At 39.5% G+C, this 27,326-nt stretch overlaps 5 protein-coding genes, 1 long non-coding RNA gene and 1 pseudogene across 9 annotated transcripts; 4 read left to right on the forward strand and 3 right to left on the reverse strand.

Moving 5' to 3' along the window:
- The first annotated feature begins 290 nt into the window (after positions 1-290).
- Positions 291-1,796, forward strand: CycK (cyclin K). The gene is made up of 2 exons (XM_017179208.3): positions 291-342; positions 405-1,796. The coding sequence occupies exon 2, from the start codon at positions 519-521 to the stop codon at positions 1,737-1,739; it is 1,221 nt and encodes a 406-aa protein (XP_017034697.1). The 5' UTR covers positions 291-342; positions 405-518; the 3' UTR covers positions 1,740-1,796.
- A 1,133-nt stretch (positions 1,797-2,929) lies between these two features.
- LOC108083418 (uncharacterized) lies at positions 2,930-9,144 on the reverse strand. The gene is made up of 5 exons (XM_017179175.3): positions 8,778-9,144; positions 7,257-8,702; positions 6,895-7,182; positions 6,698-6,824; positions 2,930-3,466 (listed from the first exon to the last, which is right to left on the reverse strand). The coding sequence occupies exons 1-5, from the start codon at positions 9,099-9,101 to the stop codon at positions 3,309-3,311; spliced, it is 2,343 nt and encodes a 780-aa protein (XP_017034664.1). The 5' UTR covers positions 9,102-9,144; the 3' UTR covers positions 2,930-3,308.
- A 4,456-nt stretch (positions 9,145-13,600) lies between these two features.
- Positions 13,601-15,001, reverse strand: spag4 (sperm-associated antigen 4). 3 transcript variants are annotated; one of them, XM_070284059.1, is made up of 4 exons: positions 14,756-15,001; positions 14,140-14,699; positions 13,917-14,066; positions 13,601-13,860 (listed from the first exon to the last, which is right to left on the reverse strand). In XM_070284059.1, the coding sequence occupies exons 1-4, from the start codon at positions 14,906-14,908 to the stop codon at positions 13,833-13,835; spliced, it is 891 nt and encodes a 296-aa protein (XP_070140160.1). In that variant the 5' UTR covers positions 14,909-15,001; the 3' UTR covers positions 13,601-13,832. The 3 variants fall into 3 exon arrangements, with proteins under 3 accessions (XP_070140160.1, XP_017034631.1, XP_041632977.1); XM_017179142.3 differs by having other exon boundaries at positions 13,917-14,083; positions 14,136-14,699; positions 14,756-14,999; XM_041777043.2 differs by lacking the exon at positions 13,601-13,860 and having other exon boundaries at positions 13,930-14,066; positions 14,136-14,699; positions 14,756-15,000.
- A 962-nt stretch (positions 15,002-15,963) lies between these two features.
- Positions 15,964-18,180, reverse strand: LOC108083428 (E3 SUMO-protein ligase ZBED1-like). Of its 2 annotated transcripts, none has more exons than XM_017179187.3 (4): positions 18,161-18,180; positions 18,026-18,112; positions 16,363-17,966; positions 15,964-16,301 (listed from the first exon to the last, which is right to left on the reverse strand). In XM_017179187.3, exons 2-4 carry the CDS (start codon positions 18,057-18,059, stop codon positions 16,119-16,121), a joined length of 1,821 nt encoding a protein of 606 aa, XP_017034676.1. In that variant the 5' UTR covers positions 18,060-18,112; positions 18,161-18,180; the 3' UTR covers positions 15,964-16,118. The 2 variants fall into 2 exon arrangements, with proteins under 2 accessions (XP_017034676.1, XP_017034683.1); XM_017179194.3 differs by having other exon boundaries at positions 18,026-18,105; positions 18,161-18,174.
- A 293-nt stretch (positions 18,181-18,473) lies between these two features.
- Positions 18,474-22,586, forward strand: LOC138928153 (uncharacterized). Its single transcript, XR_011444637.1, has 3 exons — positions 18,474-18,638; positions 18,703-18,873; positions 22,459-22,586. It is a non-coding gene; the product is annotated as an uncharacterized lncRNA (long non-coding RNA).
- Positions 22,587-22,630: 44 nt separating this feature from the next.
- LOC108083399 (kinesin-like protein KIF21A) lies at positions 22,631-26,128 on the forward strand (annotated as a pseudogene).
- A 1-nt stretch (position 26,129) lies between these two features.
- Positions 26,130-27,207, forward strand: LOC138928037 (tyrosine-protein phosphatase 99A-like). Its single transcript, XM_070284134.1, has 3 exons — positions 26,130-26,343; positions 26,401-26,561; positions 26,630-27,207. The coding sequence occupies exons 1-3, from the start codon at positions 26,299-26,301 to the stop codon at positions 27,066-27,068; spliced, it is 645 nt and encodes a 214-aa protein (XP_070140235.1). The 5' UTR covers positions 26,130-26,298; the 3' UTR covers positions 27,069-27,207.
- Positions 27,208-27,326: the final 119 nt, after the last annotated feature.

Below are 27,326 nucleotides of genomic sequence, written 5' to 3' on the forward strand. Positions count from 1 at the left end.
AATGAAGTCTCTAATTAATGCGGCAGTGTCATGCCAGTATTACAACTACAGTGGTCACAACTATATTCCTTTTGTATTTTATTTATAATTTAATAAATATAACTAATTTGCGCCCTATTATTACTTTTCTTTTACAATTGGGGACAAACAAAACAAGTCACCCCTAAATTTTCAACCGAAACCCAGTCCCAAAAATGGATTTAAGTATTGCGGCAAAACATCGATAGTTGCCAATGAACGTCGATGTTTTTCCACCTCTTTATGGAATACGCCTAATATTCTTGCAGCTCCATTGATCGATACTATCGGCAGAAGTCGACCCATCTCTAAAGTCGCACACAAGTAATAATATAGTTTATTCCAGCCATAGAATTAATTCTTTTGTTTAATACTGCACATCGCAGGCCACTCTGAGCTCCGACTGCCTCACCAACCTTGTCATGCTAACTTTGCTCTCCTGGCTGCACCCCTAACACGCATTTTCACAAACGGGAATCTAACTCTTATCGGCCGACGACATGCCGTGTTGGTACTACGACAAGAAGGAACTTCGCGAGACACCTTCGATTCTAGATGGAATCACCTTTGAGACTGAGCGGCGCTACCGGAAAGAGGGCGCCCGCTTCATTATGGAGTGTGGCACGAAAATGGGCCTGGGCCACAACACAATGGCCACCGGTGTAGTGTACTTTCACCGCTTTTACATGTTCCACTCGTTCCGAAGCTTTCCACGCTATGTGACAGCCTGCTGCTGCCTGTTCTTCGCCGGCAAGGTGGAGGAGACTCCTAAGAAGTGCCGCGACATCATTAAAACGGCGCGTGGAATACTAAGTGACAACTACTTTTACTCCTTCGGTGAGGATCCCAAGGAGGAAGTAATGACGCTGGAGCGAATCCTGCTACAGACCATAAAATTCGATCTGCAGGTGGAGCATCCGTACACGTTCCTGCTCAAGTACGCCAAGTGCTTTAAGGGAGACCAGCAAAAGCTTCAGAAGATGGTACAGATGGCGTGGAATTTTGTTAACGACTCGCTCAGCACAGTTGTCTGCCTACAATGGGAACCGGAGATCATTGCTGTGGCTCTTATCCACTTGGCAAGCAAGCTCAGCAAGTTCACCGTGCAGGACTGGGACGGCCGCCAGCCACAGCACCAGCGGTGGTGGGACATGTTCGTCTCTGACGTGACAATGGAAATACTGGAAGACATTTGCCACCAGGTGCTAGACCTGTATCAGTCCACCCAGAAGGAAGCCCACCAGCCTGGCAGTCCGCCTCAGAAGCCACCCAGTCGGGCGGACAGTCCCACGTTGGGCAAACCGACAAATCAGTCAGCAGGTCTCTTAGCACCTGCCGCGCAGCCACAGCCACCGCCGCCTCCACCAGCAGCCAGTGGCAATGGAAGCCTGCTGGATGTCAACAATATTCAGATCATAAAGTCGCTGGCCTGTGCAGTGCCCGCCTTGGGTTCCTCTAGCGACTCGTTGCCGTCGCTTCCACATGGTCAGGCAACAGGCGGTTACCATTTGTATCACGCTCCTCCTCCACCGCCACCACCTGTAGTGCCTATGCCCCCTTACCCCGGCGCACCAGGGTGGAGCGTCCAGCAGCAACCGCTGCTGACGCACTACGGCGCCGCAACAGCGGCCCCCCCTCCGCCGATACCTCCTGCCAGCCTACCGCCTGGACCCGGTGCTGGCGGCTATTACAATGCCACCGGACGCCAGAACCGATACTAGAGATCAGACTAATATCGGCATGCAGATTATAGAAGGTTAATAATTAATAAAACACAATTTTATTAAAAAGCTAAATTAAATGGTCCAAATTAAATTCTTTGTAGTCGGGATGCGCCACCAGGGGTAAGGTATTTAACATTTGTATTTTTTATTAGAAAATTCGTGTCAAAGTTAAGCATCGATCATTTTTGAACAGAGGTCGTTTTTACTCGATGCATGAGCATCTAAAAATTTAAAGCGCTCTTCTGAAATTGTCATTTTACAAGACGGTAAACTTTAACTCAAAATTTAGTTGGCCAAGCCATTCGAAATTTGGTTTTTGACTTCCAACTTTCATTAATAATTAAAATGCAAAACAACGGAGTACCTTAGGACAGTTGCCTTTTAACTAATACATATTCTTTTTCATATCGGTTGATTTTGTGAACATTTAGAATGAAAGGACAACACAAGCTTCTCTGTAACTCATACACCTGTACCAAGGACTTTACAATTATAGAATACACTTGTATGCATATATCTGTATGCAGAATTGAAGCTTAAAAAATTCGGCTTAGAATATGAAAATTATGAACAATAGCTACTTTACAATTAAATACATGTATATTATTTTAGGACTTATTTATTTCTGAATATTGGAAATGATTGCCACTTTTGCAAGCACATGGTATATTACCAAGTTTTTACCTTGCTTATCTTTGATTTTTGACAATATTTATTTGTTGCTTTGAACATTAAACTGAAATTAAAACTGTAGAGCATTCAACGTAAAGGAAACAATAACAAAGCACGTGAAACGAATGCGGTCTAATTAGACGGCGACATCCATGTTTAAACTATTCCGGCTAGATAGCAAGTTCTGGATTCAAATAAATTTTGTATATTTCTGAAAACAATTTAATACATTTTAAATAAAGCGCCTGTTATCCGACGACAAAAAGCTAAGAATAAATAATGCGAAAAATTGGTAGAACGCGTTTTCTTATCACCAAATTTCAAAAACTCAGGCGAGATCCAATCAGAGATAAAGAAATCACATTTTAAGCAGGTGTCATTGAGCTTCGATTCTGCATACTTGATTTTGTTGTAGGTTTCCCAATTAATAGCCATTTCGCCACAACAAAATTTATATAAAGTGGTTAGTTTTGTACCGAACGGTACCCCCTTTTAAGTTGTGGAGTACTTGGTGGTAATTTTAGACACTTATCATTTATTCAGATCTAGATTTCTTGTATACAAGCTAGGCTATGCATATACGAGACGGGGTATTTGTTTCTTGACATATACATACATGGATAAAGAGAGTATATAAATATTGCAATGCCGGTTACTCCATGAACGTACACATGCTAAAATATATTGTTCATTTAACAGTAATTGTATAGTTTCGGAGCTGCTTCGACCCAGTCTTGAGCCCTGCGGGTACAGAGTAAATATTCTCCGAAATGTTGCGTTCATTAAGTAACTTAACAAAAAACAATCTAGCATAGTACATATGTAGGTAAATGAACAATTTAATGTTGTGACTGCGAATCTGTGTACTGGAAGTGAGTATGCGACGAGCTTATCCTAACATTTGCGGGTAAGCGTCAGCTCCCCACTCTCGTAATACTGTGGGATCATGAGAAACTCGGGCAAGACGCGTTTGAATGTTGAGGAGGAAGATGCACCAAGAGCCGTCGAGGAGGTCGCCGCTGTAGCCTGCCGCACTATGTGACCGACTTTTCCTGAAAGCCAAAATAAAGAAAAGCCAAATATGAATATTTAGTGTTTGTTCTGTTAAAAAAAATAAAAATATAGACATAATAGGGTAAAGGGAAGTTGTATATCCATAAGTGCAAATAATTGCTTTTGTAGTTATGGAACGACAAGTGATGCTGTCAGCTCTTTCGGATTTGAATTTGATTGATTTTGACATTGGTACGGATGAAGAAAAAGTTGAGGATGATTGACAGATTATCCTTGCGAGGCAGCGTTTCCAATCAACCAGGAAGAGCAAGAATCGATTGAGACACCGGAAAAATAATGTCGGATTCTATGTAGGCTTCAGAGATCTGTGAACGTTTACGCGTAAGCGAAATTGTTGTCACCCTTAACTTTGGTTGCATTGATTGCATTTGCATACATTGTATGTACATACCTTAGGCTCATGCTCATGCTAATGTTCATGCATGAAAGCACAATAGCCGAATTTGTAGAATCTGTTTTAGCTATAGGTAGATGGTTAAGCTGCGATTTTCTTTATTGTTATGTTAATACTTAATTCTTACCAGCCAATTTGAAAACTCGATCTTGTTGGGGCATTAATTGTTGTGTTTCGATTGTCACGCAATGTCGCGTATTTTTAAAACCAGATTACCATCTAATTCGATAATCGATTATCTACTTTATTGTATATTTCAAAACCGGTAGAATATTTTTATTTTAATTCAAAGGGTCAAGTTTGAGCTTTGACAAAAATGTACCCTAATGAAATCCACGAATAACAAGAAAGGAAGCTAACTTCGGCACGCCGAAGTCTGTATACCCTTGCAGATATTATTTCAATTTACCTATACTTATTATGTTTAGAGTTTGACAGTTACTGTTTTACATTCCCAGTTTTACATTTTCTCCCGTCCGCGATAATAGAGTGTCTAGCAAAGGCCACGGTTCAACTCCTTCTGCCCTAAAAAGCCTAAGGAAGTGAGCCCTTAGCCATGGGTGGAGATGCCTGGCGGACGGCATAAAACGCAAGTGGGCGGTACCCCCATAAAAGATACCATTCGCTACCTCTCAGCGTGTCGCCAGCGGTTACACCTCTGATGTAACGGGAGCAGGTCATGTCAGTTGCAACGCTACTGCCGAAAAAACTACGCAGGGGAAGTTGAGCCGCTCACGTGCCATAGTCAATACAGACTCGGACCTTGAGAGCCTGCAGCTTCTCCACTCACCGAAACCAGGCACCAGCTCCCAGCGCAGGGACAGGCCAAAGCGGTCAAGCGAGGGAATGAAGGCCAAGGCGCTGTACAAGGCTGCCCTCCGCATCCAGGATCGGCTCCAGGAAAAGGCCGCCCTATCCCCAGAGGAGAAGGCAAAGCTTACCTGGGCTGAGGAGAAAACTCCCCCACATGAGTTCGACTGGCTGATTCGCCAACAAGGTGGAGGAGACGCTTGCCAACAAAAGGCAACGCTCACAAACTCAAGGAGATTTGTAGACGTTGATCTGCGTTTCATAAAGCCATGCTGTGAGGAGGACATTATTGAGCTACATTGGTGCTGAAGCTAAGTAGTAATTAGAAATTCGAATAATTTGGGAAATGCACAAAGTTTTTCTATACCTCTATAGTGTTCAATATTAGATTTACTGCCCGTTTTATGAAGCGGAATAATAAAAGATTCTTTCCCAACTTCGGGGAAAAACGAATGCTTGAATGATGATGACTGAAAAAGTCTAGACAGTGGTCTACATAATGCGCTGGCACAATTTCTCAGAACACAGCTAGGTACAAGATCTGGACCAGAGGAGAAGGAAAGTTTGATTGTTCTGAGATTATGAAGAACATCATCATCATCATCTTCACTGATTACAGGCATAAAAATGCAATTGGAGCGCGAAAGTGGAAAAAAATACTCCGAGTTAATATCGAAATTAATTTGTGAGTATGTAGTCTGGAAGAATTCGGCGAACATGTTCGCTAAATACATAGTCAGCAAACTTGACTTAATCCTGACCAGGTTTGAGGACTTCTTAACAACAAAAATTGTTAATACCAATCAAAAATGGCTTTATAAATAATAGTATGACAAAAAAGTGGAAAATAATTAGAAAACACTACATATCCCTACAAGTTTCAAATCTTTCTAATTAGGTGGCACGGTGTTAATTTTTTTTTTTTTTTTTAGAATATATTTTTTTTTTTTACGAAAATCGGGAAAGTTTTTTTGTAAATCCCGATTATATAATAAATTATAATATTTATAAAAGATATTTAGCCTATTACTGATGCTTTTTAGCAATACAAATGCAACCATGAAATTCGTCTTTCTATTGGGTGTACAAGTAGAAAACCGCCGTTTTCGACTAGGTGGTGCCACCTTCACAAAACGGTGAGAAATTTTGATCGGGAACGCCAAATGGCGAGCTAAAATATCGGTCAACAACTCTACATTGTCTCGTTCGTGTATTCTTATTGTCTATCATTTTGTTGGTGCACGAAAATGTCGAAATTCGAACCGAATAAGCGTCATTTGCGGGAGATTTTGCTTTTCGCGTTCAATTCGAAAAAATCGGCATCTGAAGCGCGTCGAATGCTCGTAGAAACTTATGGTGAATCGTGTGTGAGTGAAAGAACATGGTGAGAAGTTTAAAAATGACGAGTATGACGTGGAAGACAAGGATCGACCGGGTCCTGTGGAAAAGTTTGAAGGCGCGGATTTGGAGCCTCTGCTGGGTGAAGATTCTTGTCAGATACAACAAGAACTCGCGGTTTCCTTGGGTGTGACTCAGCAATCAATTTCCCTTCGCCTAAAAAGCTTGGGAATAAAATTATGAAAAAAACGGCGGTTATCTACTTGTACACCTAATAATTAGCTGACAAAGACGCAAGACTTAGTATATAAGGGCAGTAAGACGCCAATTATAATTATTTTTCAGCTTAACAAATATTTATTTGTCCCTTAATAACATATGGACATTTCTCGCGATCGCGAACACACATCCGAATCCTTGCAATAGAGACGGATTTTCCGTAAACCGAACTTTTCGCGCACTTTTTTAATGTTTCTGTCGTATTGTAAATTTATTTTATAAAATAACTATAACCATCAACACGCTAAACTTTCCATTATATTACTAGGAAATGAGAAAAACGGAGTGAAGAACCAATTCAAGAAATACGTCAAGTGTTGGTTTGAACTCTTAAGCTCGGTATTAAATATTATTATTATTAAATATTATTATTATTAAATAATCTTACCTATCACATTTGCGCGATGAAAGCGCGCATCTAGTTGCCGCAACATAGAAAGATCGCGCTTGCATGCCCAGGCCTCCAGTATATCAGACACCTTTACAGGCACAAGATCAGTTTGACATTCCTTGGCCTGTAAAAGTAGGTAAGGAATAGCAATGATGAAAAATGTTGAAATGTTTTAACAATAATAGAAGACGAACCGGCTTAAATTGCACAATTAGCTGGTGCTGGGTCACCAGCTCGATAAGCTTTTTGAGCTTGCGATGATTCCCTTGGCGCTTTGAGTTCTGCAACAACAACTGCTTGAGATTCCCACTGCCTTCGCCGTGACGCCGCGCGACCAAGTTTTCAAAGTAGCCTCGCAATAGCGCCTGGTCATATGACACGTGCAGATTGTCTAGTGCCTGCACTAGGTGTTCCTCGTTGCACGTCCCATCCGTCGATATACGAGTAACTAGAGGCGCGGCCGAAATTTTTTTCTTAATCATCTGCGGTTTGAATAAGGGAAAATCATTTTTTCCTGGCAAATTAATTCTTTTAGGTTCACAAAGCACACTCTCACCTGAACGCCGCTGGAGAAATTATTATCACACGAAATAAACCTTTGGTTGCTATTTCCGACACCCGAAGAGCTGTGCCAGCCGGCAAATAGACTACCGCCCTCATCAAAGTATCCAGGCGAACCGCTGCGACATCGTGTCTGCTCTGCCCGGGTGTAGAGTGACATGCAGCTTCCACGGGCTCCGGTTCGCCTCCGGCACTTCGGACACGTGCTCGGATCTAGGGCCTTGCCGATGGTGTTTGCCAGAAACTCCTTTTCAAGACAGTCCAAACAGTTTTCTTCGTTACCACTGTCTAAGTGGGCTATAGACGAGGGGGAAGAAGCTAGCGCTACCATGGCCGCAGCAGCCATAAGCATGGTGGCTGCACCTTGTTCTGCACCTGGCTGCGCTGCTGCTGACTGCTGGTGATGCTGATTGGAAGAGGCCCGAAAATCGGTGCAGCTGTAACAGCGTTCATCGAAACTGGCCGAGTTTTGAGAGCGGCGCGACTTCGTGGAGGCACTGGCGCTGCTTTTCGACATCACGGACGAAGAATGGGACAGCCGTTTTGGCTTTGCTCCCGTCAACTTAGGTTCTGCATGGTGGCTGGGGACACTGGTACTCCTTCCGAAATTAGCACTCGTGTACAATGTGCTTGGCAGAGAGTGCGCCTGGGACGATGACTCGCCCCCGGGTTTGGTGTCCACTTTCTTCTCTTCGCCGCCGCTCATTGTCTCGTCGATATGCTCCCCGCATCCACCGCCTCTCCCTCCGTCTTTGATCTGATCCAAGTTCAAGCTAATGCGGGCAAATTTTTTACTCAGGCGTTGCTTTTGTTGCTGCAGGATATCTTCTTGCAGCGGAAAATCGTCAATGGGGGAGCTGTAGAGCTGCCTGCCGTGCGTGGGCGTCGCCCCTACGACGCCACTCATTTGGCTGTAGTCTCGCTGCATTAAAAGTAGATTGGCCTGCGGCAAGGCTGATCCCAGATTCTGAGCTCCTCCGCCGGCAAACTCCAGCTCCGACGATGGGTCCGGCTCAAAGTCCATTTCTAGGAACTCTGTCTCGTCGTCTCCGCATATCAGGCCACACCCTGCACCACCAGTGGTGCTGGGCCCAAGGCCAATTTCCAGCTGGTGCTGCCTTCCCCGGCCCATTGCAGTGGCCTCCAGGGCTTGGTCGAACTCCGCCCCGTCACCTCGATAGGCGTAAACGCAATCGTCTGAGTTTAGTGATATCTCCTCCGCCTCGACATCGTCGTCATCATCCAGCAAAATAAGGTCGTCACCGTAAAAGTTGTCACTGGCATAGCTTAGATTCTCGGTTGAATTGTTAATAGAGGTGCGACTGGAGCTAAGGCCCCCGACCCCGGCTCCTACCGCATCGGTGGGCGAGAGAGCTGCGGCAGCCTGTCCATATCCATCAGCCAAGTCTATTTCAAAATCGCAGTAGGTCGCGCCTCCAACCTGCAGAAACAAGGAATAAGTATGGATAAGTTGTCACATACATATAGACATGGAAAAGAAGAAAATCACATTCACCTTATCACCGCCGCATTCGCTTGCAACTATTGCAGCCGCGGCGCATTCGCCTGCTCCAATTCCGATACCACACCCACCCCCACAATCCTCTGCTTCTACGGACTGCACCAGAGTTGTTGCTGGCTGTTTTTGTTTAGTACCCATTCTTGCTGTTGCCCCCGTCGCACAATCGATTTGTTTGCGTAGGAGCTCCTCTGCGTGGCGTTCGCCCGATGCATCAGCATCAGGATCGCTGTACCTATTGATCGCAGTGTACTGAACGAGATTGTTGTTGTTGGTCAGATGCAAGCGCCAGTTTAGTCTATTTATTTCACGAAAATCCATTCCCTTGACGGCAGCGCAATAACGATACCAAGTTGGAACTCGATTGTCGATTGTACATACTATCGATTACTTTGTAGCCATCAATGGCCGTATGACACTCTAATGCAGTTTTCATTATTTAGCTACTTCATTAGAACCTTGAAAGAGTGTAATTTGGCTTGGATTATTTTGGTAACACGACTACGGTCACACCAAAACAACACGATCACTGATTTCGATCAGTGTTGCCAATTTAGCAATTTTATTCCACATTTAGCTATTTTAAAAATGCAAAAGCTATAAGATTTAGTGAAATGCAATTAGCTAGAAATCTAGCTTATTTTTAAAATGATTCGGCTACTTTTGGTAATTTTCCTTATTTATTGCATTTTCTCTGTCGATAACATGCTGCGGACGAAACTAGAACTTGAATAATTATTCTCATTTCCACTCGGAAGTGAATTTGATAACATTTGCGGATTTCCGTTTAACATAAGCGAATTTCCCTTGGTTATTTAAAGACAGTTTTTAAATTTCTCTTAAATTCCCAAACAAAATCGGCTGGTCTCCAACTCATAGATAGTAATGAAGCACTAATTTAATTATTAAAATCGAAGGAATAAGCATTTACGACAGGAAATAAACATTTTGGAATATTTATAATTGCAATCAGCTGTTCTGGTGGCAAAATGCTCGCGAGTAGAGATGCCGAGGGTTTTGAAAAAATTCCCTTCGCATTACATTTAGTTCAGTTTGTGGATTGAATTGGCTGGTATTTTAAAGAAAAATACCTTTTCATATACTTTACCTTAATATCAGATCTTTTAAGTGTAAAACAACAAAAAAAGTAATTGTTCGAAATCAATCTTAAATATATGATTTTTTTTGAAACGCTGACAACCCTTAAATGGTCCCTCTCAAATACGACACAGCGGCGGCGGATTTGTAATAATGTTGAAAATTAGAATCGAACCGATTTTAAGGTGCACCAACAAAATAATTATTTATAAATCAAGTGTGTTAGCTAATTCAATGATGCAATAATGTTCCCAAAACCTTAAGGAATAAAATACAATTAACATTTGTAATTTACATAATCGCATTGTATTTTAAAATAATTAATTTCTGATTTTGCGGATTTGAATCCGCCGGCCCAATGGCACACGGAAAGTTTCCGAACGTTTCGCCTGCAAATTAACAGAGACTTAACAGAGGGAAATACGAATCCGTAAAAAATTTTGCGGAAGTGGAAACTAGAACAGGCCTGTATATAACAGAGAAATATCTAAAACTGTAACTGTCAAACTGTAGATATAAGAGGTGTAGGTAAATGTAATGAAACTTGGTATTACTTTGTTTTTTTTCAGCATAACATATATTTATATAAGATATTTCAAATCGAAAATATACAGGCCTGTTCTAGTTTCCACTTCCGCAAAATTTATTCGGATTCGGATTTCCCTGACCTGTTCTAGTGTTCACTTCCGAAAAATTTTTACGGATTCGTATTTCCCTCTGTTAAGTCTCTGTTAATTTGCAGACGAAACGCACGGAAACTTTCCGTGTGCCATTTGGCCGGCGGATTCAAATCCGCAAAATCAGAAATTAATTATTTTAAAATACAATGCGATTATGTATATTACAAATGTTAATTGTAATATATTCCTAGAGGTTTTGGGAACATTATTGCATAATTGAATTAGCTAATACTAAAGTACTTGATTTATAAATAATTATTTTGTGGGTGCACCTTAAAATCAGTTCGATTCTAACCTTCAACATTATTGCAAATCCGCTGCCGCTGTGTCGTATTTGAGAGGGACCATTTAAGGGTTGTCAGCGTTTCAAAAAAAAAAACGACATATATTTAAGATTAATTTCGAACAATTACTTTTTATGTTGTTTTACAATTAAAATATCTGCTATTAGGTAAAGTATAAGAAAAAGTGTTTTTCTTTAAAATACCAGCCAATTCAATCCACAAACTGAACTAAATTTTATGCGAAGGGAATTTTTTCTAAACCCTCGGCAACTCTACTTTCGAGCATTTTGCCACCAGAACAGCTGATTGCAATTACAAATATTTCAAAATGTTTATTTCCTGTCTTAATGCTTATTCCTTAGATTTTATTATTTAAATTAGTGCTTCATTACTATCTATGAGTTGGAGACTACAGCGGGCCAAAATTTTATCAGCCCCTTTTAGCAAATCTTAGACAAGGGAATCTCCTTTTGTTGAAAGCGACCAGCTGATTTTGTTTGGGAATTTAAGGGAAATTTAAAAAATTTCCTTAAATCACCAAGGGAAATTCGCTTATGTTAAAGGGAAATCCGCAAATGTTATCAAATTCACTTCCGAGTGGAAACTAGAACAGGCCTGATAGTTCATTTTATACGATTAAATTTTTTTTGTTTTAGTTTTATCAAATTCAAATTATTATATGCTATGTATAAATGTACGACTTTTTTATATTTTCAGTTTTTTTTTCTATTAATGTAAAAATACAATTATTTAAAATAGTTAAAATTTCCCCCTAAAAATCCAAATGTCCCCAAAATTAAAAAAAAAAAACAATTTGTACTTCGGTTTTGAAGCCACCTTTCCCTTTCCCCCTAAAAATTTTTCCACCTAAATATTCACCTTAGGACTTAAACAAAAAACCCACTCAATATTGGGGGAAAACCCATAAAATGGGAACAGTTATTATGAGCCTCTTTACGACTATTTTAGTTTGAATATGTACTTTTAGATGGCGTTTTGTCATTGCTTACCACTCAAGATTTCAGTTTGAAAATGTACTTCTAGATGGCGGTTTGCCATCGCTTACCACTCAAGATTTCAGTTTGAAAATGTACTTCTAGATGGCGGTTTGCCATCGCTTACCACTCAAGATTTCAGTTTGAAAATGTACTTCTAGATGGCGGTTTGCCATCGCTTACCACTCAAGATTTCAGTTTGAATATGTACTTCTAGATGGCGTTTTGCCATCGCTTACCAATCAAGATATGCAGGTGTCGCCATCTACATTTTAGAAGGGATACTACGGCCGGGCGCAAGAAACAGCGTGAGGATCAACTTTTTTAACATCCGGATAAACAATATGGTCCGATAAACTTTCCGAGATACAGGGTGCCGAAGTACACTAAAAAACGTACTTTGGCGAACTGGGTGGGCCGATTTCGAAAATTTAAAAATATTGAAGAATTAATAAATGTAATAAAAACAATGAGGCTAAAGGGAACTGGGTGATCCGATAATATCAAATATTTAGGAGAGCTGTCTGTTCAATTACCCACGACTTCTTCAATTTGGCTAAGGTCTGTGTATACATTTATAAAACACTCTTTAGATATTGGATTTAAATAATAAAATATAAATTTAAAAAAATAATTTTTTTTTCAGTTGTTAAAATATTGATTAATTTATAGAAATTTGGCTTATGTAAAGCCTGTGTAAACATTTGTGTTAAATCGTTTATGTTTTGCTTATTTTTATACCCTTGCAAGGTATTATTTCGGTTTTAATTTTATGAAAATCGGACGACTATATCTTATAGCTGTCATAGGAACGATCGGGAAATTAATAGGAAAAAAAATAACTTCGTTGTTTTTCAACGTATTTTTATATAATCTGAGATATGAGCTTTTTATTATTTTTTTTTTTTAGTATTTTGGTATAAATTTCATAAAAATCGGACAACTATATCATATAGCTTCCTTAGAAGCGATCGGTAACTGTAAACATAATAAGTATAGGTAACATTTAATGAAACTCTGTTTTGTGTGTGTTTTCAGCATTTAAGTTTTTAATATAAATATCAAAATCAATCTGCAAGGGTATACAATCTTCGGCGTGCCGAAGTTAGCTTCCTTTCTTGTTGTATTTGGTCGAGTTATGCTTCATATCGATCAAGATAACAACTATGCGGATGCCATCCTTATTTTTTAGCAAGATATTCAGGTCATTGAAAAAGCTAAAAATGTCGGATAAATCGAAGTTTTAGACTGCTAAAGAAAAGGTCCAGTAGCTTAAAACCTTTTTAAGATTTTATATGTAGGGTAATGCAAGGGCATGGGATTATTTTTGGTTGAAAATTTAGGGGCTGACTTTTTTTGTGTAGTTCCCCTCAGTCAAGGGAAACCCATATTATTTTATTTTTTCTTCAATATACGCTGACATGTACAAAATGTCAAGTTTTAAGTGCATATTATCTATACATCTCGACAACACAAAGATTACTATTTTGCCGTTTCCAAATTGATGCCTCAAAACATCAATAAGCTAATTTTTTTATTGATTATTTTATAATTTAAATATGCGCGCTAAAGTTTTGTTGTAAAAAAATCTTCGATAACTTGAATATTTTTTTTTTTTCTATTGGTTTTCTCAGAAAAGGTCAAATCTTGTTTTATAACAACATTTCAATGAATTTAAGCTTTAATTCTTATATAAACTATTTTTTTATGATAGGAAATAGGCCTTTCTATAGTTAACCAGATTAAGTTCTTTTCTAATAACATATATAAAAAAATATTTAATTTATTTAAGGTAGCTTTTACACTTTTCTGAATACTTAAAAAATTGTCATTTATTGTGAATTGGTGCAACTGGATCGATTCTTTATAATCCACTTATAAAGCTTCCCTAAATCATTGAAACGATTGCGTTATATTTAATGACATTTGGCAATCTTACATTTTAAAATTATAACACATATATCCATCGTTGAGCTGTACTTAGAATAGTTAGAATTACTGTGGTCTTCCGTACACTTCTAAGCTGCAAATGAGAATACGATGCATTTCGTAAGCTTATAATCGTTTTGGTCTACTAACCGGTATATGCAAGTAGAATTGGCGCCGTGATTGGAGCGGAAAGCTAAGACCAACTTCGGATAGAAACTGTTGCTGTTGACATTGTAAGTTTGAGTACGCCTATTGGCGTCGTTGTTGAAGGTTAACTGTCCTAATAAGTTCCGTTTGGAGCTATCCGCGGGCAAACCCTTGTGCAAGTTATTGTTATTGTAAATTAAAACAAGGACGATTAAGACTCACATACACGTCAAAGTCCTTGGGAGCGCTGTCAACACACACACTTGGGGTCATTTCTCTAGATACGTGAGTCAGGGCAATAGCCTCTACAAGTATAGGTTTGGCCAAGTGCAGGACCACCGTTGCTTGGCTGCCACTAAAGCCGAAACACGCTCCTGGAGCTAGGCTGGGACGCAGCATATTTACCGGTGGATTTGCACTAAATTCTAGGCCCAGAAACCTCTTGATCATATTGGTGCCACCAATGGGGCGTGCAATCACATGAATGATTCTGGCACCCATCGCTTCGCAAGCAAAGTTAATGCGATTCGGAACCACATGTGCGAACTCTTTCGCAGAAATGGGTTGTTCCTTCCGAGCCATACAATCAGCGTTTATGATCTGATTTTTTAAATTGTACACGTCGTCCATGAGGTGTCCGATTTTACGCTTGATCAGCGTGTCCACATATTCGGTGACATCCCGCTTGTCGCATCTCCCTGACGCGATGGCTTTCGGTCTTTCGTTCGTGTCGTGTTGAGAGATATGGGCTTCCTTGCAATCAACCTGTTGCTTTCGGAGCATGTGCTGAAATAGATATCTTGGGAACTCCTCTATGAAAAAGTAAACACATACTGCCTTACTGATAAATGGTCCAGGTCCTCTTGCAGCCTTATTATTCCCCTTTTATTACTACCGTTATACGCCATTAAGTAGTAGAAAAACACTGAAAGCAGGACAAATGACACCAAATAGGTGAGGCAGACTCGACTGCCGGCTCGTCGGTAGCAGTCCATTGGCTTAATTGTATTATTCCTTAATAAGTATTCTATTTTATTTTTTCTCCTTTCACAATTCAGACAATCAAAGTGACAGGTAGCTCTATTTGACAGAATACACACATATGTACATACGTACATATGTATGAATATTTGGGAAAGCGTTTACTCAGCAAGCACTTGGACAGCTTCCTGACGCTAATCAAAATATAAGATTTTGTATAATAAAGAGCACTTTTGTTACAATATATAAATAAGCTATTATGACCATAATATTATTAGTTTTATTAGATGTTTAAATTCTTTACAATTTTAAGCTTTCCCTGTGACTGTACATAATTTATTTTATATTTGCCGCACTAATTCGCAAGGTGTTCACATTTTGAACAAGTAAATATTCAAATGTTCTTTGTGAAAACAAAAAAACTTTATTTCGTTGAAACGCTTTAAGGGCTTTAAAATTTAAAAAGTGAAAACAAAAAGAAGCTTTAAAAATACGTCGAAATTCGTCGAAACTCTTAAAAATGGACGAAAACGTAAGTAAACTAATTAATTTAATGAATGCGTGTCTGCACCCCCTCAAAAAAAAAAAAAAAAAAAAAAAGTGAAATTTTTTTTCGGGGGCAGGACAATACGGGCTAGTTCCTCCGGCTCAAGTTTCGTCATTACCCATGTGCGGGTGTTTCCTAAGACGAAAACTGCTGCTCCAGCTCCTGCAGCAGTAGATCCTCCTTAACCGCCAAACTACAGGGCTGCAAATATTTCATAAATTTTGTTCAAAAGTTGCTTGCGCTTGCGCGTTCTTGTTACTGCCGAAAGGTTATGAAACATACATATGTGCCTCTCTTTCTCTCACGCCAGTAATTATAAAAAGCCTGCGACGCTACGTCAGAACTGCTTTGTAGAGCTGGAAAATAATCTATGTTTCCCTACATCGATGTTTCGATGTTTTTCAGAAAAAAACATCGATGTATCGATACATCGAATTATTTTAAGGTGTGATTTTGAAAAAATGTATTTTTCTCCATATCATATTATTAATCAATACCATAAATAAATCAAATTTGTTAAAGGTCTTGATAAATAATGAGGCTTTATTTGAGATCCATATATTCAGCTTATATTTCTTTTCTTTCCTTCAAAAACCAAAATAAAAACTAAATCACAATTCAATGAAAATTAAAATAAAAAAAACAATATCGAGTTCTACTCAAAAGAATAACTTAACTTAAGAAATCCAGTCATTTTTGTTTAAAAATAATAACATGTTGACGTTTTTAGCCTTAAGCGAGCTTCGCTTTTCGCTGATAATAAGCCCGGCCTTACTGAACATCCTCTCGCTTTCAGTAGAGGTGGCCGGAACGCAGAAGTATTTAAAAACGCATGTTTTGAAAGCGTTGTCATTTGATATCTGTTAAAAGAAGAAATGGGATTTTAAGTTGGTTACCATCTAAATTGTTATCTTTTTTTACCTTCCAATAATCCAAAGGGTTTTGTGCAGGCTCCAAATTAGTACCATTTAAATATTGTCTCAAAGCTAATATGGAATCCACGCGACCGGTTTGGATTTTTTGAATTTTGTTTGTTTGTAAAAAACTGAATAGTTGGTTGGACTCTGCTGTGGATTCTGGTGTTGGCGGGCTTGAAGATGTGGAAGCTTTTGATTGAGCATTGATGTGCGACAGTTCATCCTCTAATGATTTAACTCCTTGGGAGGAATTAAATGGATTCCAAAATCCCTCCTTTTTAAAGCGAGGGTCTAAAATCGTGGTCATTCTTGTTACCGTATGATTTTCATAGGGGACCAATCTTGTATTGACCCCTTGAAGTATGTCATCACAGACATCTCGACCCACCTTAGTCTGGAGTTTGGTTTTTGTGGAGTTTAAATTGTGTAAAATTCCACAAATAACCGGAATCACTGAAGACACTGTGACATAAGTACTGGCGGATGTGTGCACCGTTGCGTGCTCAAACGGTGACAGTATTTCTTTAAGGTCCTCCAGAATGGATATTTCATCTGAAGTTAGGGGCATTAGCCCTTTGGGCGTGTTTAAAAGCACACTTGCGATGGCAACCTTGGTGTTTAAAATTCGTTCCACCATATAATAGGCGCTGTTCCACCGTGTAGGGCATTCTTGTTTAAGACTATAGGGACGATCGCATTCCTGGGCCTCTCTAAATTTGGCATACGCAATTGTGCTACTTTTAAAAAATGTAACAATGCGCTTACATTTTTCAAGAATGGGCCTAATTTTTTCTGAAGCCAAACAGTCCTGGACAGTCAAATTAATTGAATGCGCAAAGCATGGAATATGTCTTATTTGCAGTATCTCACATGCTTTTATCATGTTTTTGGCGTTATCTGTGACCATAGCGGTGACCTTTCCTAAAAGGCTCCATTCCTCGAGTACTGTGCGTATTGAGTTTGCAATACTCTCGGAAGAATGGCTCCTTTCGTCGAGGAGCTTCTCAGTGGACAAAACAGCGTTGCGCAATTCGAAATCCGCAGTTATAAAATGGCACGTCACAGTAACGTAGCACTCGTTGGCCCTTGACGTCCAGCAATCTGAAGTGATTGCACAGTGCTTGACGTCTTGTAAAAAGGCGTACAACCTGGCCTTCTTTTCTTCGTATGCATTTGCCATCGAAACATTTCTTAAGGTGGTACGTGAAGGCAATTCATACCTTGGATCGAGGAGGTTTACAAAATTGCGGAAGCCTTTATTTTCCACCACTGTGAAAGGGCGCAAGTCGGATGTAATATAATAGAACAAGGCACTATCCAATTGTTGTTTTCGGTTCGACGACTTTTCGTACTTTTTCTCCATAAATGAAAGGACTGACGGCTGTTGTATTTGTGGCAATTCACTAATTGTTAAATTAGGATGAATGTTTTTCAAGTGGCAAGACAAGTTTGTCGTATTGCCACTTGTTTGGTACGTTTTGCCACATTTAATACATTTGGCTGTCCTGCCATCAGCCGATTTGTTAAAAAAGTTCCACACAGAAGACTTCCCATATTTTTTCCGCTTACTTGGGACCGTACTGTCTCTTTCTTCCTCTTGACAGGCAACTATATTGGACAAAAGTTACATTACAAATCATATGATTGTAAATAATAGCTCTAGTTACCATTGTTATTCTGCTCTTTCAAAGCCTTCTCCATTTCTGAGCGCCGCCAACACCAATATCAAACCAATTTCGGAATCAGACTGTAATCTATAATTTATTTACTTAAGTTTCTTACAAAAAACGTGCTCAGCTTACCAAGATTTTTTCCTGCCAAGTAGTGATGGGTAAAGAGGAAACATCGAACATCGATGTTTTGAAACCTCGATGTTTCCCGATTTTCGAAAAACATCGATGTATCGATACATCGCCGATGTTTTTTCCAGCTCTACTGCTTTGAAAAAAGTACTTTCGTAGAAGACGGACGTGTTTAAGCGAAACGGAATAAAAAATAAATTGCGTGATTGTTTTAGTATGCGTGTGCGGCAGATAACAACAAAAACCACATCGAAATAGCAACAACAAAGCGAGGAAAAAGCTTATAATATTTTATTTCTTGTTTTAGTGTGCGTGTGCGGCAGCATCAGTGTGTGTTTGTGCGCGCGGCGGAAATAGCAACAACAAAGCGAGGAAAAAGCTAAAGCATTTCTGGGATCTTGCAATCCGCCTCCGAGTTGCTTCTTTCGCTTTAAAAAAACGCTCAAGAATCGAAGCCCAACCCTTAAAGCGCACAGTGGTAAGAAAATGAGAAAATAATAAATTTGTTATCCTCATTAAAAATATTTTATTTCTTGTTTTAGTGTGCGTGTGCGGCAGCATCAGTGTGTGTTTGTGCGCGCGGCGGAAATAGCAACAACAAAGCGAGGAAAAAGCTTAAGCATTTCTGGGATCTTGCAATCCGCCTCCGAGTTGCTTCTTTCGTTTTAAAAAAACGCTCAAGAATCGAAGCCCAACCCTTAAAGCGCACAGTGGTAAGAAAATGAGAAAATAATAAATTTGTTATCCTCATTAAAAATATTTTATTTCTTGTCAAATAACCTTTAAAATAATCAAACTCAATACTAATAGAAGAGGGCTATTATACTCATATACATATTGTTGTTGTAATAGTATTAAATTATTACCGGAACTGAATTTTATGGGGACATATGGTATATGGGGTATTTTAGATTATTTGGTCTTAATATGAACCAATCCTTTTCTGGTTCACAGTCTAGTTTGCAATTAAAGGTTTTTATGAAGTCAATTCCTATTATTCCATTACATGGTATTGCAAAATCTTTGGGGACTAAATGGAAATTATGTGGAATAATATATCTGTCTGTTTGTGAGCTACAAACAGACAGATGGATTTGGACTTAGCCATTGGACGTGAAAATGCCATGTCCAATGCCCTCAATATTTATTGTTTTTTCTTTCTCAATGTTATCAAAGACATCTGAGTTTTCTTTAATTAGTGATATATCTGCTCCTGTGTCGAGCAGAAATGTAAGAGTACTATTTGTAGAAATGTTTTTAAAAGTTATAAACATATTCAGACTAAGGTTTACTGTGTATAGGTAGGTAGGTAGGTAAAGTGGTGAGGCAGCCCTGGCCGCCTCCAATTGGAGCAGAGCTCCGTTTTGATCCACACCCTCGATTTGCTGTTGTCTGCGCCCTTCTTAGTACCAACCCGTGTCATTCAGGTAAGCTAGGATGGCCGCTACTGGCTGCCTCCCAACTTCACCTAGTGACTCGAGTTGGTGTGCTCCGAAGTGTCGGGCTCTTTGTCTGTTGAGTGCCGGGCAGTGGCACAACAGGTGCTCTGGTGTCTCCTGCTCGCTTGGTTCCTTGCAGCTTCTGCATTGTGGGTTGTAGGGTAGACCCATCTTGCAGGCTTGCGTGCCTATTGGCCAGTGGCCGGTGATGGTTGCCGCTATCCTCCTGATGTCCTTTTTGCTCTTGGAGATCAGTTCTGCGGTTCTCTTCCTATTGAATTCTGGCCAGCATAGTTTCGATCTTCTGTGCTCTGCCTTCGTCGACCATTCCTTGCTGGCTAGTTTTTTGAAATAGTCATGAATTTCCGTCTGGACTGAGTTCAGGGAGATCTGTATGTCTGTTGTTGATGAGTGTTCTTCTGACCCTTTTCTGGCCAGCTCGTCTGCTTTCTCGTTTCCGTCTATGTCATTGTGTCCGGGTACCCAGGCTATTTGTACCCTGTTGTCTTCTGCTAGTCTGTTTAGTGCCCCTTTACATTTGGCCACTAGTTTTGAATTCGTCCGTGCTTGTGCGAGGGATTTGATCGCCGCCTGGCTGTCTGAGTATATCCTCACCTTGGTATTCCGGAGGCCTCGGTCTAGCGAAAGTTCGGCAGCTTTCAGTATCGCGAGAACCTCCGCCTGGAAAACCGTCGTTGACTCTGGGAGGTGGAAGTATTCCTCCACCTTCCAGCTCTCGGCGTAGATTCCGACCCCTACTCCGTCGCTCATCTTTGAGCCGTCGGTGTAGAGTGATACTTCGTCCGGTTCGGTTACTCTCCCTCTCTTCCAGTCTTCCCTTGTAGGGTATATAGTGGTGTATGTGTTTACTGTGTATACTTTTTTATTTAATTTTGAGTATCTAAAGGTGTCTGGCAGTTTTCCGAACTGTTTTTTGTGACTCGTTTTGATCCGCCTGCTCGGCGAGGTGACGCAGCTCAATGACTCAATGAACATCCCCAACGTCTTCTAGCAGCGCACCTAGGGTCCATGCCCGTACCGCTTCTGCCACCTCCCTTCCCATATAATGGGCGTTCGTTTGGGAGTTAGAGGAGTTATTGTAACCGTGACCGCGACTTCAACTACCGCGACCTCTGTTATTTCCTCTGTACTGACTTCTGCCTCTGTTGTTGTTATAGTATCGGCAATTGCCGTTGTTGTGGTAACTGGCTCTTCCCCGGTAGCTTCCACGGCTACCTCTATTATTGCTTTGTTGACCTCTGAAGTACAGGACACTATTGGCGTGTCCTGTTGCTTCTGTGCAACTATTAATGGGTTATGTACAGTTGTGATAGTTTATTTTTTGATTGGTTAGATTAGTTGTTTGCAGAATTTATTTCTGACCACACGGGATTTTTCAGTTTTTCTCAGAATTAAATAATTTCTTGTCGATATTATTTTTCCGTCCACACGGGATTTTTTGACACTTTGAATCACGTAGATTCTTCTGTGGATCACTAAATTTTAGAATCACTATTAAAATTCGCTAGTGTTAGGGCTGCTAGTTATATAGCATATCCTTTTAGTTACACCAGTACCGTACTTTAAGGACTCTTTTAGTTTAGGATCCTACCAACTGCGCCAATTATATACTTGCGATATTCATAAGTTAAAAAAATACAAACTTTATTTAACTAAATATTGGTTTTACAATATATATAAGAAAAGGAAGAAAAAAAAATGTGTTAATTTACATATAACTGATTTACAATATTTTGCACTATATGATTGAATATCAGTTACATGTTTTTAGTAAAACACTAACAATGGTTAGTGTTTATCGAGCAGCGCTTTCGCGCATCGGCTTGAGGTTCAAGTTATTAAAAATTAATGGCACCTCAGGCATTGGCATAAATGCAGCCCTTGTTGCGTTACTTTGCCCGTTTGCAAAGCTTTGATTCGATGACCTCTAGGTTCATATGATGTGCCTCCTGCTCTTCGGTTGTGGCCGCAATTTTTGATTAGTCTCCTGTGTTGAAGGAGTTTGATCCTCTGACCGCTCCTTTTCCTTTTTGTTGCTGGTTTCTTATTTTCTTGGCGCGCCCTGTACTCAGCTATTGTGAGGGGGCGAGGTCCATCGTTTGGACACACTTCTAAAGCTTCTTATAGACTTGGTGCATCCATTTGCTCAACAAGAACAGATACCTCCCACGACGATAAAGATGGCATTTTTGCCTTCCGCACTCACTTGAGTTTATTTATTTGCATTTATTGCAACAATGTATTGCTGCTATGTACAGTATACCTTCGCTACATGTTTCCACATATGTGCATACTACAGTGGTTACAATTTTGATCAAAGAAGGAAAAATTGGTTTTTCATTCGTTTGATACATTTTTAGTTTTTCTTTGCATTGTTTTATCTATGTATAATTATAAATAGATTTGTTTAGAAAATAAAATAGATTAAATGGAAAACAACACTTTTTTTTTATATTTTACTTCAAATAAATTAAAAATTAAAGCCAAAACTTAAATTTACTTACATAAATGATTCATTAAACAAGAAAACTAAAATTTATTTATAATAAATCAAATAAATTTTTAATAAAGGGTTTAAATAATTTTATTTAAAATAAAGCTTAATAAAATAAGAAAGAAAATATTTTCATAAAATAAAAAAAAAACAAAATTGATTAATCACTAGTTATTGCCAGAAAAATTTATTTGATTTATTATGAATAAATTTTAGTTTTCTTGTTTAATGAATCATTGGTTCTTTAGCTTCGCTATTATTGGACCTAGACTTCTATTTACTCTTTCAATTTGCCCCTTTAACCTGAAGTCAATAACATTCATATTTTACATTTATATATTTAGATATGAGGACATTTAAAGAAATAGCCAATTTGGCACCATTTGGCATTCAGAAAGGCAACCTTGGAGGCAGGGCCAATGTGTACGCCAATAGCCTGGACGGAATGGAGTCAACATCGACTGTCAATAGATATGATAGACTTAATTTAAGTGTACCATATTTCTTGACAGTCGATGCGCTTCATTTCGGCCAGGAGCAGTGCCTCACAGTAATGGCGGCCACCATGGACGGGTCAACAAACAGAGTTGTTTATCTGAAATGGGTAAGAAATTGTGTATACATCGTTTAATAATATTTTTTAATAATTGTAACTTTTCCTTCCCTTCTCTTACAGTTCCATAATCATCCATACTGCACAGCTACCGACACATATTTAGCTGTTGCAGAGTGCATTTCAGAGGCCAACAATATGGGGAGCGCTTGCCAACTTATCGCGATAATAAGCGATGATAAAGCAGCTGCACATGCCGGTCCTGTGTGATTATACACATCTCGACAGGACGCTGGCGAGGTCCTGCGGTCAATATACCGCCACGAAACATTCGAAGCATTCAACTTCGAATCAAAATTGATCAAATTTATAGAAAAGCTCGAACACCAGCTGAATATATCAGGCAGGATCAGCGAATCCGCATATATATTATGCCGCCAACAGCTGCAATGTATACAGGAAGCGTGTCAACTTTATTTTCAATTAAAAGCTGACAGAATCCTGTCATTTCAACATGCCAACAACGACAAACTTGAGGCCATGGGCCTCAAGTTGAACTCCCAAACGAACGCCCATTATATGGGAAGGGAGGTGGCAGAAGCGGTACGGGCATGGACCCTAGGTGCGCTGCTAGAAGACGTTGGGGATGTTCATTGAGTCATTGAGCTGCGTCACCTCGCCGAGCAGGCGGATCAAAACCAGAAGCATGTGAAAAACGTTCTAAATTTCCGGGAGAAGGACAAACCGCGGGGAATTGCCGTGGAACCTTGCCTGGGCATGATCTACTGGACCAACTAGAACGAAGAGTTGCCCTGTATTCAGCGCTCTTACCTCACGGGTTATGGTACAGAAATTATAATAAAAAAGGACATCAAGATGCCAAATTCCACGCGATGAGAACGACTGCAATATCACCTGCAAGGAAAAACTTATGCCAAATGTATGTGTCCGTTTCACTCGGCATTATTCCACACTCTGTTCGTCACATCTTCAGTGGCATCGAAAGGCTAGCAGTCCGCCGCACTTCAGTCTAGCGGTTCAATATATCGAATACACGAAGATGCCACTGGACAGATAACTATATCGGAAGCGTCGATCAAACCCATTTCACATCAACAATATGCATTAAAGTAAGTTTTTTTTTTTTTTTTTTTTTTTTTTTTTTAATAAAAAATATTATTATTAATTTTTATGTAACGATTAGATATCTCCAGCGGGCTCCGAGTGACTCAAGGGGACCCAGGCCACGGGCGACAGGACACGCGAGGGCATATCCATCAACTATGGTCTGCTGGCCCTGGATAATTGTATTTCCTCTCTAGGGGACAAGTCCAAGCGAGCCTTGCACATTCTAAAGCGAGATTCAAAGCTGACACGCCTGCTGCAAGACTCTTTGGGCGGAAATAGTAAGACTCTGATGATAGCTTGTGTTTCATTCAGTGATCGTGACATTATGAAGACATAAAACACCATAAAGTATGCCAATCGAGCACGAAATATTAAGAACAAGCTTGAAATCAACCAGGATCAGAGATCCCGAACAATTTCCCAGCTGCGCAGCTGGGAATGCGCAATGCCACATTTGCAGCTTGAAATGGATTCCAAAAAGTGGTCTAGTGATCATAATTCCGATGTGGAAACAACCAAACTGATGGGAAAATATGTATTGGAAATTGAGCAACTTCAGACTAAGCTAATGGAGTCTATGGAAATACAACGCCAAATTGTGCCCAGAAGCCTCAAACCGCCTGTTTTTGATGGTTTGTATATACTAAAATATCTCAAATTATATCTGAATTTAGTTGTTGCATATTCCAAAATCTACAGGAGATATCAAAAGCAAAGCGAAACGGGGCTTGGAACGGGAAAAAGAGCTTTTGATGTCTCGTTCCTTGTCAGGAAATCAATAACCAAACATCGGTTTGAAAGAAGCAGAAGCTTGTAGTAGCGATACAGAAGGTAAACATATTGAATTTGAATTGGTAAGCATTACCTAATTATTTACCTTAAATCTTGCCTATACACAGATGAGCGAACAGCCAGAGACATGGAGGAGATTGATTATGATATTGAGACCAAATCGAAATTAATCGAACAGTTGGAGCTGAGCGAGGAGAGATTAAAGTGTATGCAATTGCAATATGAAGAACAATTGACGATGCTAAAATACAAAATTGCGAATACGGAAAAGGAACGCGACGAAATGTTGACAAATATGAGTATGTATTTACCATTTCATGGTTTCTTTAAAAATATAAATTATATTAACTCTTTTGTAGGTGCCTCTGTTTCAGTCCCATCAAAGGACAGTTTGAAAAGAGTAAAGTTGAATTTCGCAAATGCAACACAAGTTGAAAAGGTTACAGATGACGCAGCGGGAACACCAGCTGCAACAGAGACAGCTCAAGTCCAACGTTGTGCGGATGAACACGTTACGCAGCGAGGTGGCTGAATTGAAGTTTGCAAAAGTGAGTAAAATATGTATTTATGTCATATTTAGGCTTGTTAACTCGAGTTAAATGGAGTTTTCCTTACGTATTTACAATTATAATAATATAAATAATAATTCTAGGTAAAATTATTGAAAAAAATGTCGGCACAAACAAGTCGTCACAAACAGGAAGACAACCGAAAAACAAAAGAAATCGCTCAATTATTGAAGGAGCAGCGTCGCCAGCAAAACGCCTTTACATCATTTTGGAAAAGCTTGCCGACGATTCCATCGTAATGACGTGTAATTTTGCAATAGCACAATTTCATTTGCAGGAGCACCAATCGCTCCTGAATGAAGCCCAACAAGAGAGTAGCATCCAACAGCAAATAATACAACATTTCCTAGCTCGGAACAGATATTCGACTCGTTAAATCTCAAAAGCAGTAGTGTTTTAAATACTGCGAATCCGAGCTCTCAAAAGTCATTAGATAGCAATGCAACCTACGGCATACCGCAAGATGACAAGCTTTCAGACTCTTCGAATGTGGAACTGCACAGGACGTCGAGTAGAAGCCCTTCGCCATTTGGAAACACAGACGCGTAAGAATAAACATAAGAGGATTTTATTTCAGCATATTGATGAAAACGTAAAACGCATTTTAATACGATTTAAATAACCAGAAGCATTTTGTTTTATTTTTTATTTATTATTAAAGAAAGAGCATATTATAAATTATAAATCATACCTTTACATTTGATCGAATATGGAGTTTTTTTTAACGATATTTAAATTACGCAAATAATTTGTTATTTGACTTTGTTCCTCCAGTTATTTGCTTTCACATTTTTACATGTTTTTTACAAAATTTCCTTTCTGATCTTAACAGGTCCGATAAGAGCCCCAAAGTTCGTAAACGTACTGCCAAAAGGCAAGATCTTCTATTTGGTGACACTGAATTTCAAGATCTGATAAAATCATAATTCTTATTATTATTCTCATTACCTTTTAAAGAACACAATGATTTAACTCAGCAGGCTAATAATAATTAAATTTTTGTTTCATTTCCCCAAGAAATGAGACTTGTGAGGATCAGCACTGCGCCGTAGGCTTTGACCATATGCTGGACACTACAAGCACCGGAAGTGGCAAGAGCCCCAGATCCCCAGATCCAGGTCAAGCTCATTGAGTAGGAATTGATGCTCACCTTCACGGTTTGCACTCTGCAGATCAGGCACTCAAACGTATGTATTTCTAATTGACTTATTTTTATAAATTAAAATTAAACCCTAAACCTCAAGAATAAGAAACACTGCAATACGGAGAAGCTGGTCTATCAATATCATTATACCAACTGGCCGGATTATGGCACCCCGGATCACCCCCTGCCCGTACTGAATTTTATCAAGAAATCTTCGGCTGCCAATCCCGCCGAGGCTGGGCCCATAGTCGTGTACTGCAGGTGAATATTTAATATTTAAAATTTACTTTGATTACTTTATCTAAATTCTAAATTGGTTTTAAATTTAGCGCTGGTGTTGGTCGCACTGTAACCTACATCGTCTTGGACGCCATTCTCAAGCAAATCCAACAGAAATATATTGTAAATGTCTTTAGTTTTCTGCGCCACATTCGAGCACAAAGGAACTTTCTCGTCCAGACCGAGGAGCAGTACATATCCCTGCACGATGCTTTGATGGAGGCCATTGCCTCCCGGGAGACGAACCTGCTGGCCGAGCAAGTGGAGGAGCTGAAAAACTATACCCCATACTTGGAGCAGCAGTACAAGAACATTATCCAATTCCAACCAAAGGACATACACGTTGCATCGGCCAGGAAGCAAGTGAACTCGATCAAGAATCGCGGTGCAATCTTCCCCGTTGAGAGCAGTCGTGTGCATTTGACTCCGAAGTCGGGCGAGGATGGCAATGACTATATCAACGCCTTCTGGCTGCATGGCTTCAACTGATTGAGGGACTTTATAGTCACCCAACATCCAATGGCTCATATGATAAAAGACTTCTGGCAGATGGTCTGGGACCACAATGCACAGACTGTCATGCTGCTTTCTTCGCTTTACATAGCGATGTAATTATTAACATTTAAGTCATTTCAATATAAAATCAATTAAATTTTATAAATTGAGTATATACATACTTATGTTTAAATTTTATCTGGCAATTGAATTATAAATTTTATATCAAGAAATTTTTTTTAAATTTTATTC

The sequence above is a fragment of the Drosophila kikkawai genome, chromosome 2R (genome assembly GCF_030179895.1).
Source record: "Drosophila kikkawai strain 14028-0561.14 chromosome 2R, DkikHiC1v2, whole genome shotgun sequence".
Taxonomy (NCBI): Eukaryota; Metazoa; Arthropoda; class Insecta; order Diptera; family Drosophilidae; genus Drosophila; species Drosophila kikkawai.

Coding starts and splice junctions, on each gene's coding strand:
- CycK (XM_017179208.3), top strand. CDS start 519: ATGCCGTGTTGGTACTACGACAAGAAGGAACTTCGCGAGACACCTTCG.
- LOC108083418 (XM_017179175.3), bottom strand. CDS start 9,101: ATGGATTTTCGTGAAATAAATAGACTAAACTGGCGCTTGCATCTGACC. Junction 8,703..8,777: donor GCGAATGCGGCGGTGATAAG/GTGAATGTGATT, acceptor TTGTTTCTGCAG/GTTGGAGGCGCGACCTACTG. Junction 3,467..6,697: donor TCATCGCGCAAATGTGATAG/GTAAGATTATTT, acceptor TTTGGCTTTCAG/GAAAAGTCGGTCACATAGTG.
- spag4 (XM_017179142.3), bottom strand. CDS start 14,908: ATGGACTGCTACCGACGAGCCGGCAGTCGAGTCTGCCTCACCTATTTG. Junction 14,084..14,135: donor CCAAGGACTTTGACGTGTAT/GTGAGTCTTAAT, acceptor AACTTGCACAAG/GGTTTGCCCGCGGATAGCTC. Junction 13,861..13,916: donor AATTCTACTTGCATATACCG/GTTAGTAGACCA, acceptor TCTCATTTGCAG/CTTAGAAGTGTACGGAAGAC.
- LOC108083428 (XM_017179187.3), bottom strand. CDS start 18,059: ATGGAGAAGGCTTTGAAAGAGCAGAATAACAATG. Junction 17,967..18,025: donor GAAAGAGCAGAATAACAATG/GTAACTAGAGCT, acceptor TGTCCAATATAG/TTGCCTGTCAAGAGGAAGAA. Junction 16,302..16,362: donor ACCCTTTGGATTATTGGAAG/GTAAAAAAAGAT, acceptor TTCTTTTAACAG/ATATCAAATGACAACGCTTT.
- LOC138928037 (XM_070284134.1), top strand. CDS start 26,299: ATGCTCACCTTCACGGTTTGCACTCTGCAGATCAGGCACTCAAAC. Junction 26,344..26,400: donor TGCAGATCAGGCACTCAAAC/GTATGTATTTCT, acceptor CTAAACCTCAAG/AATAAGAAACACTGCAATAC. Junction 26,562..26,629: donor CCCATAGTCGTGTACTGCAG/GTGAATATTTAA, acceptor TTTTAAATTTAG/CGCTGGTGTTGGTCGCACTG.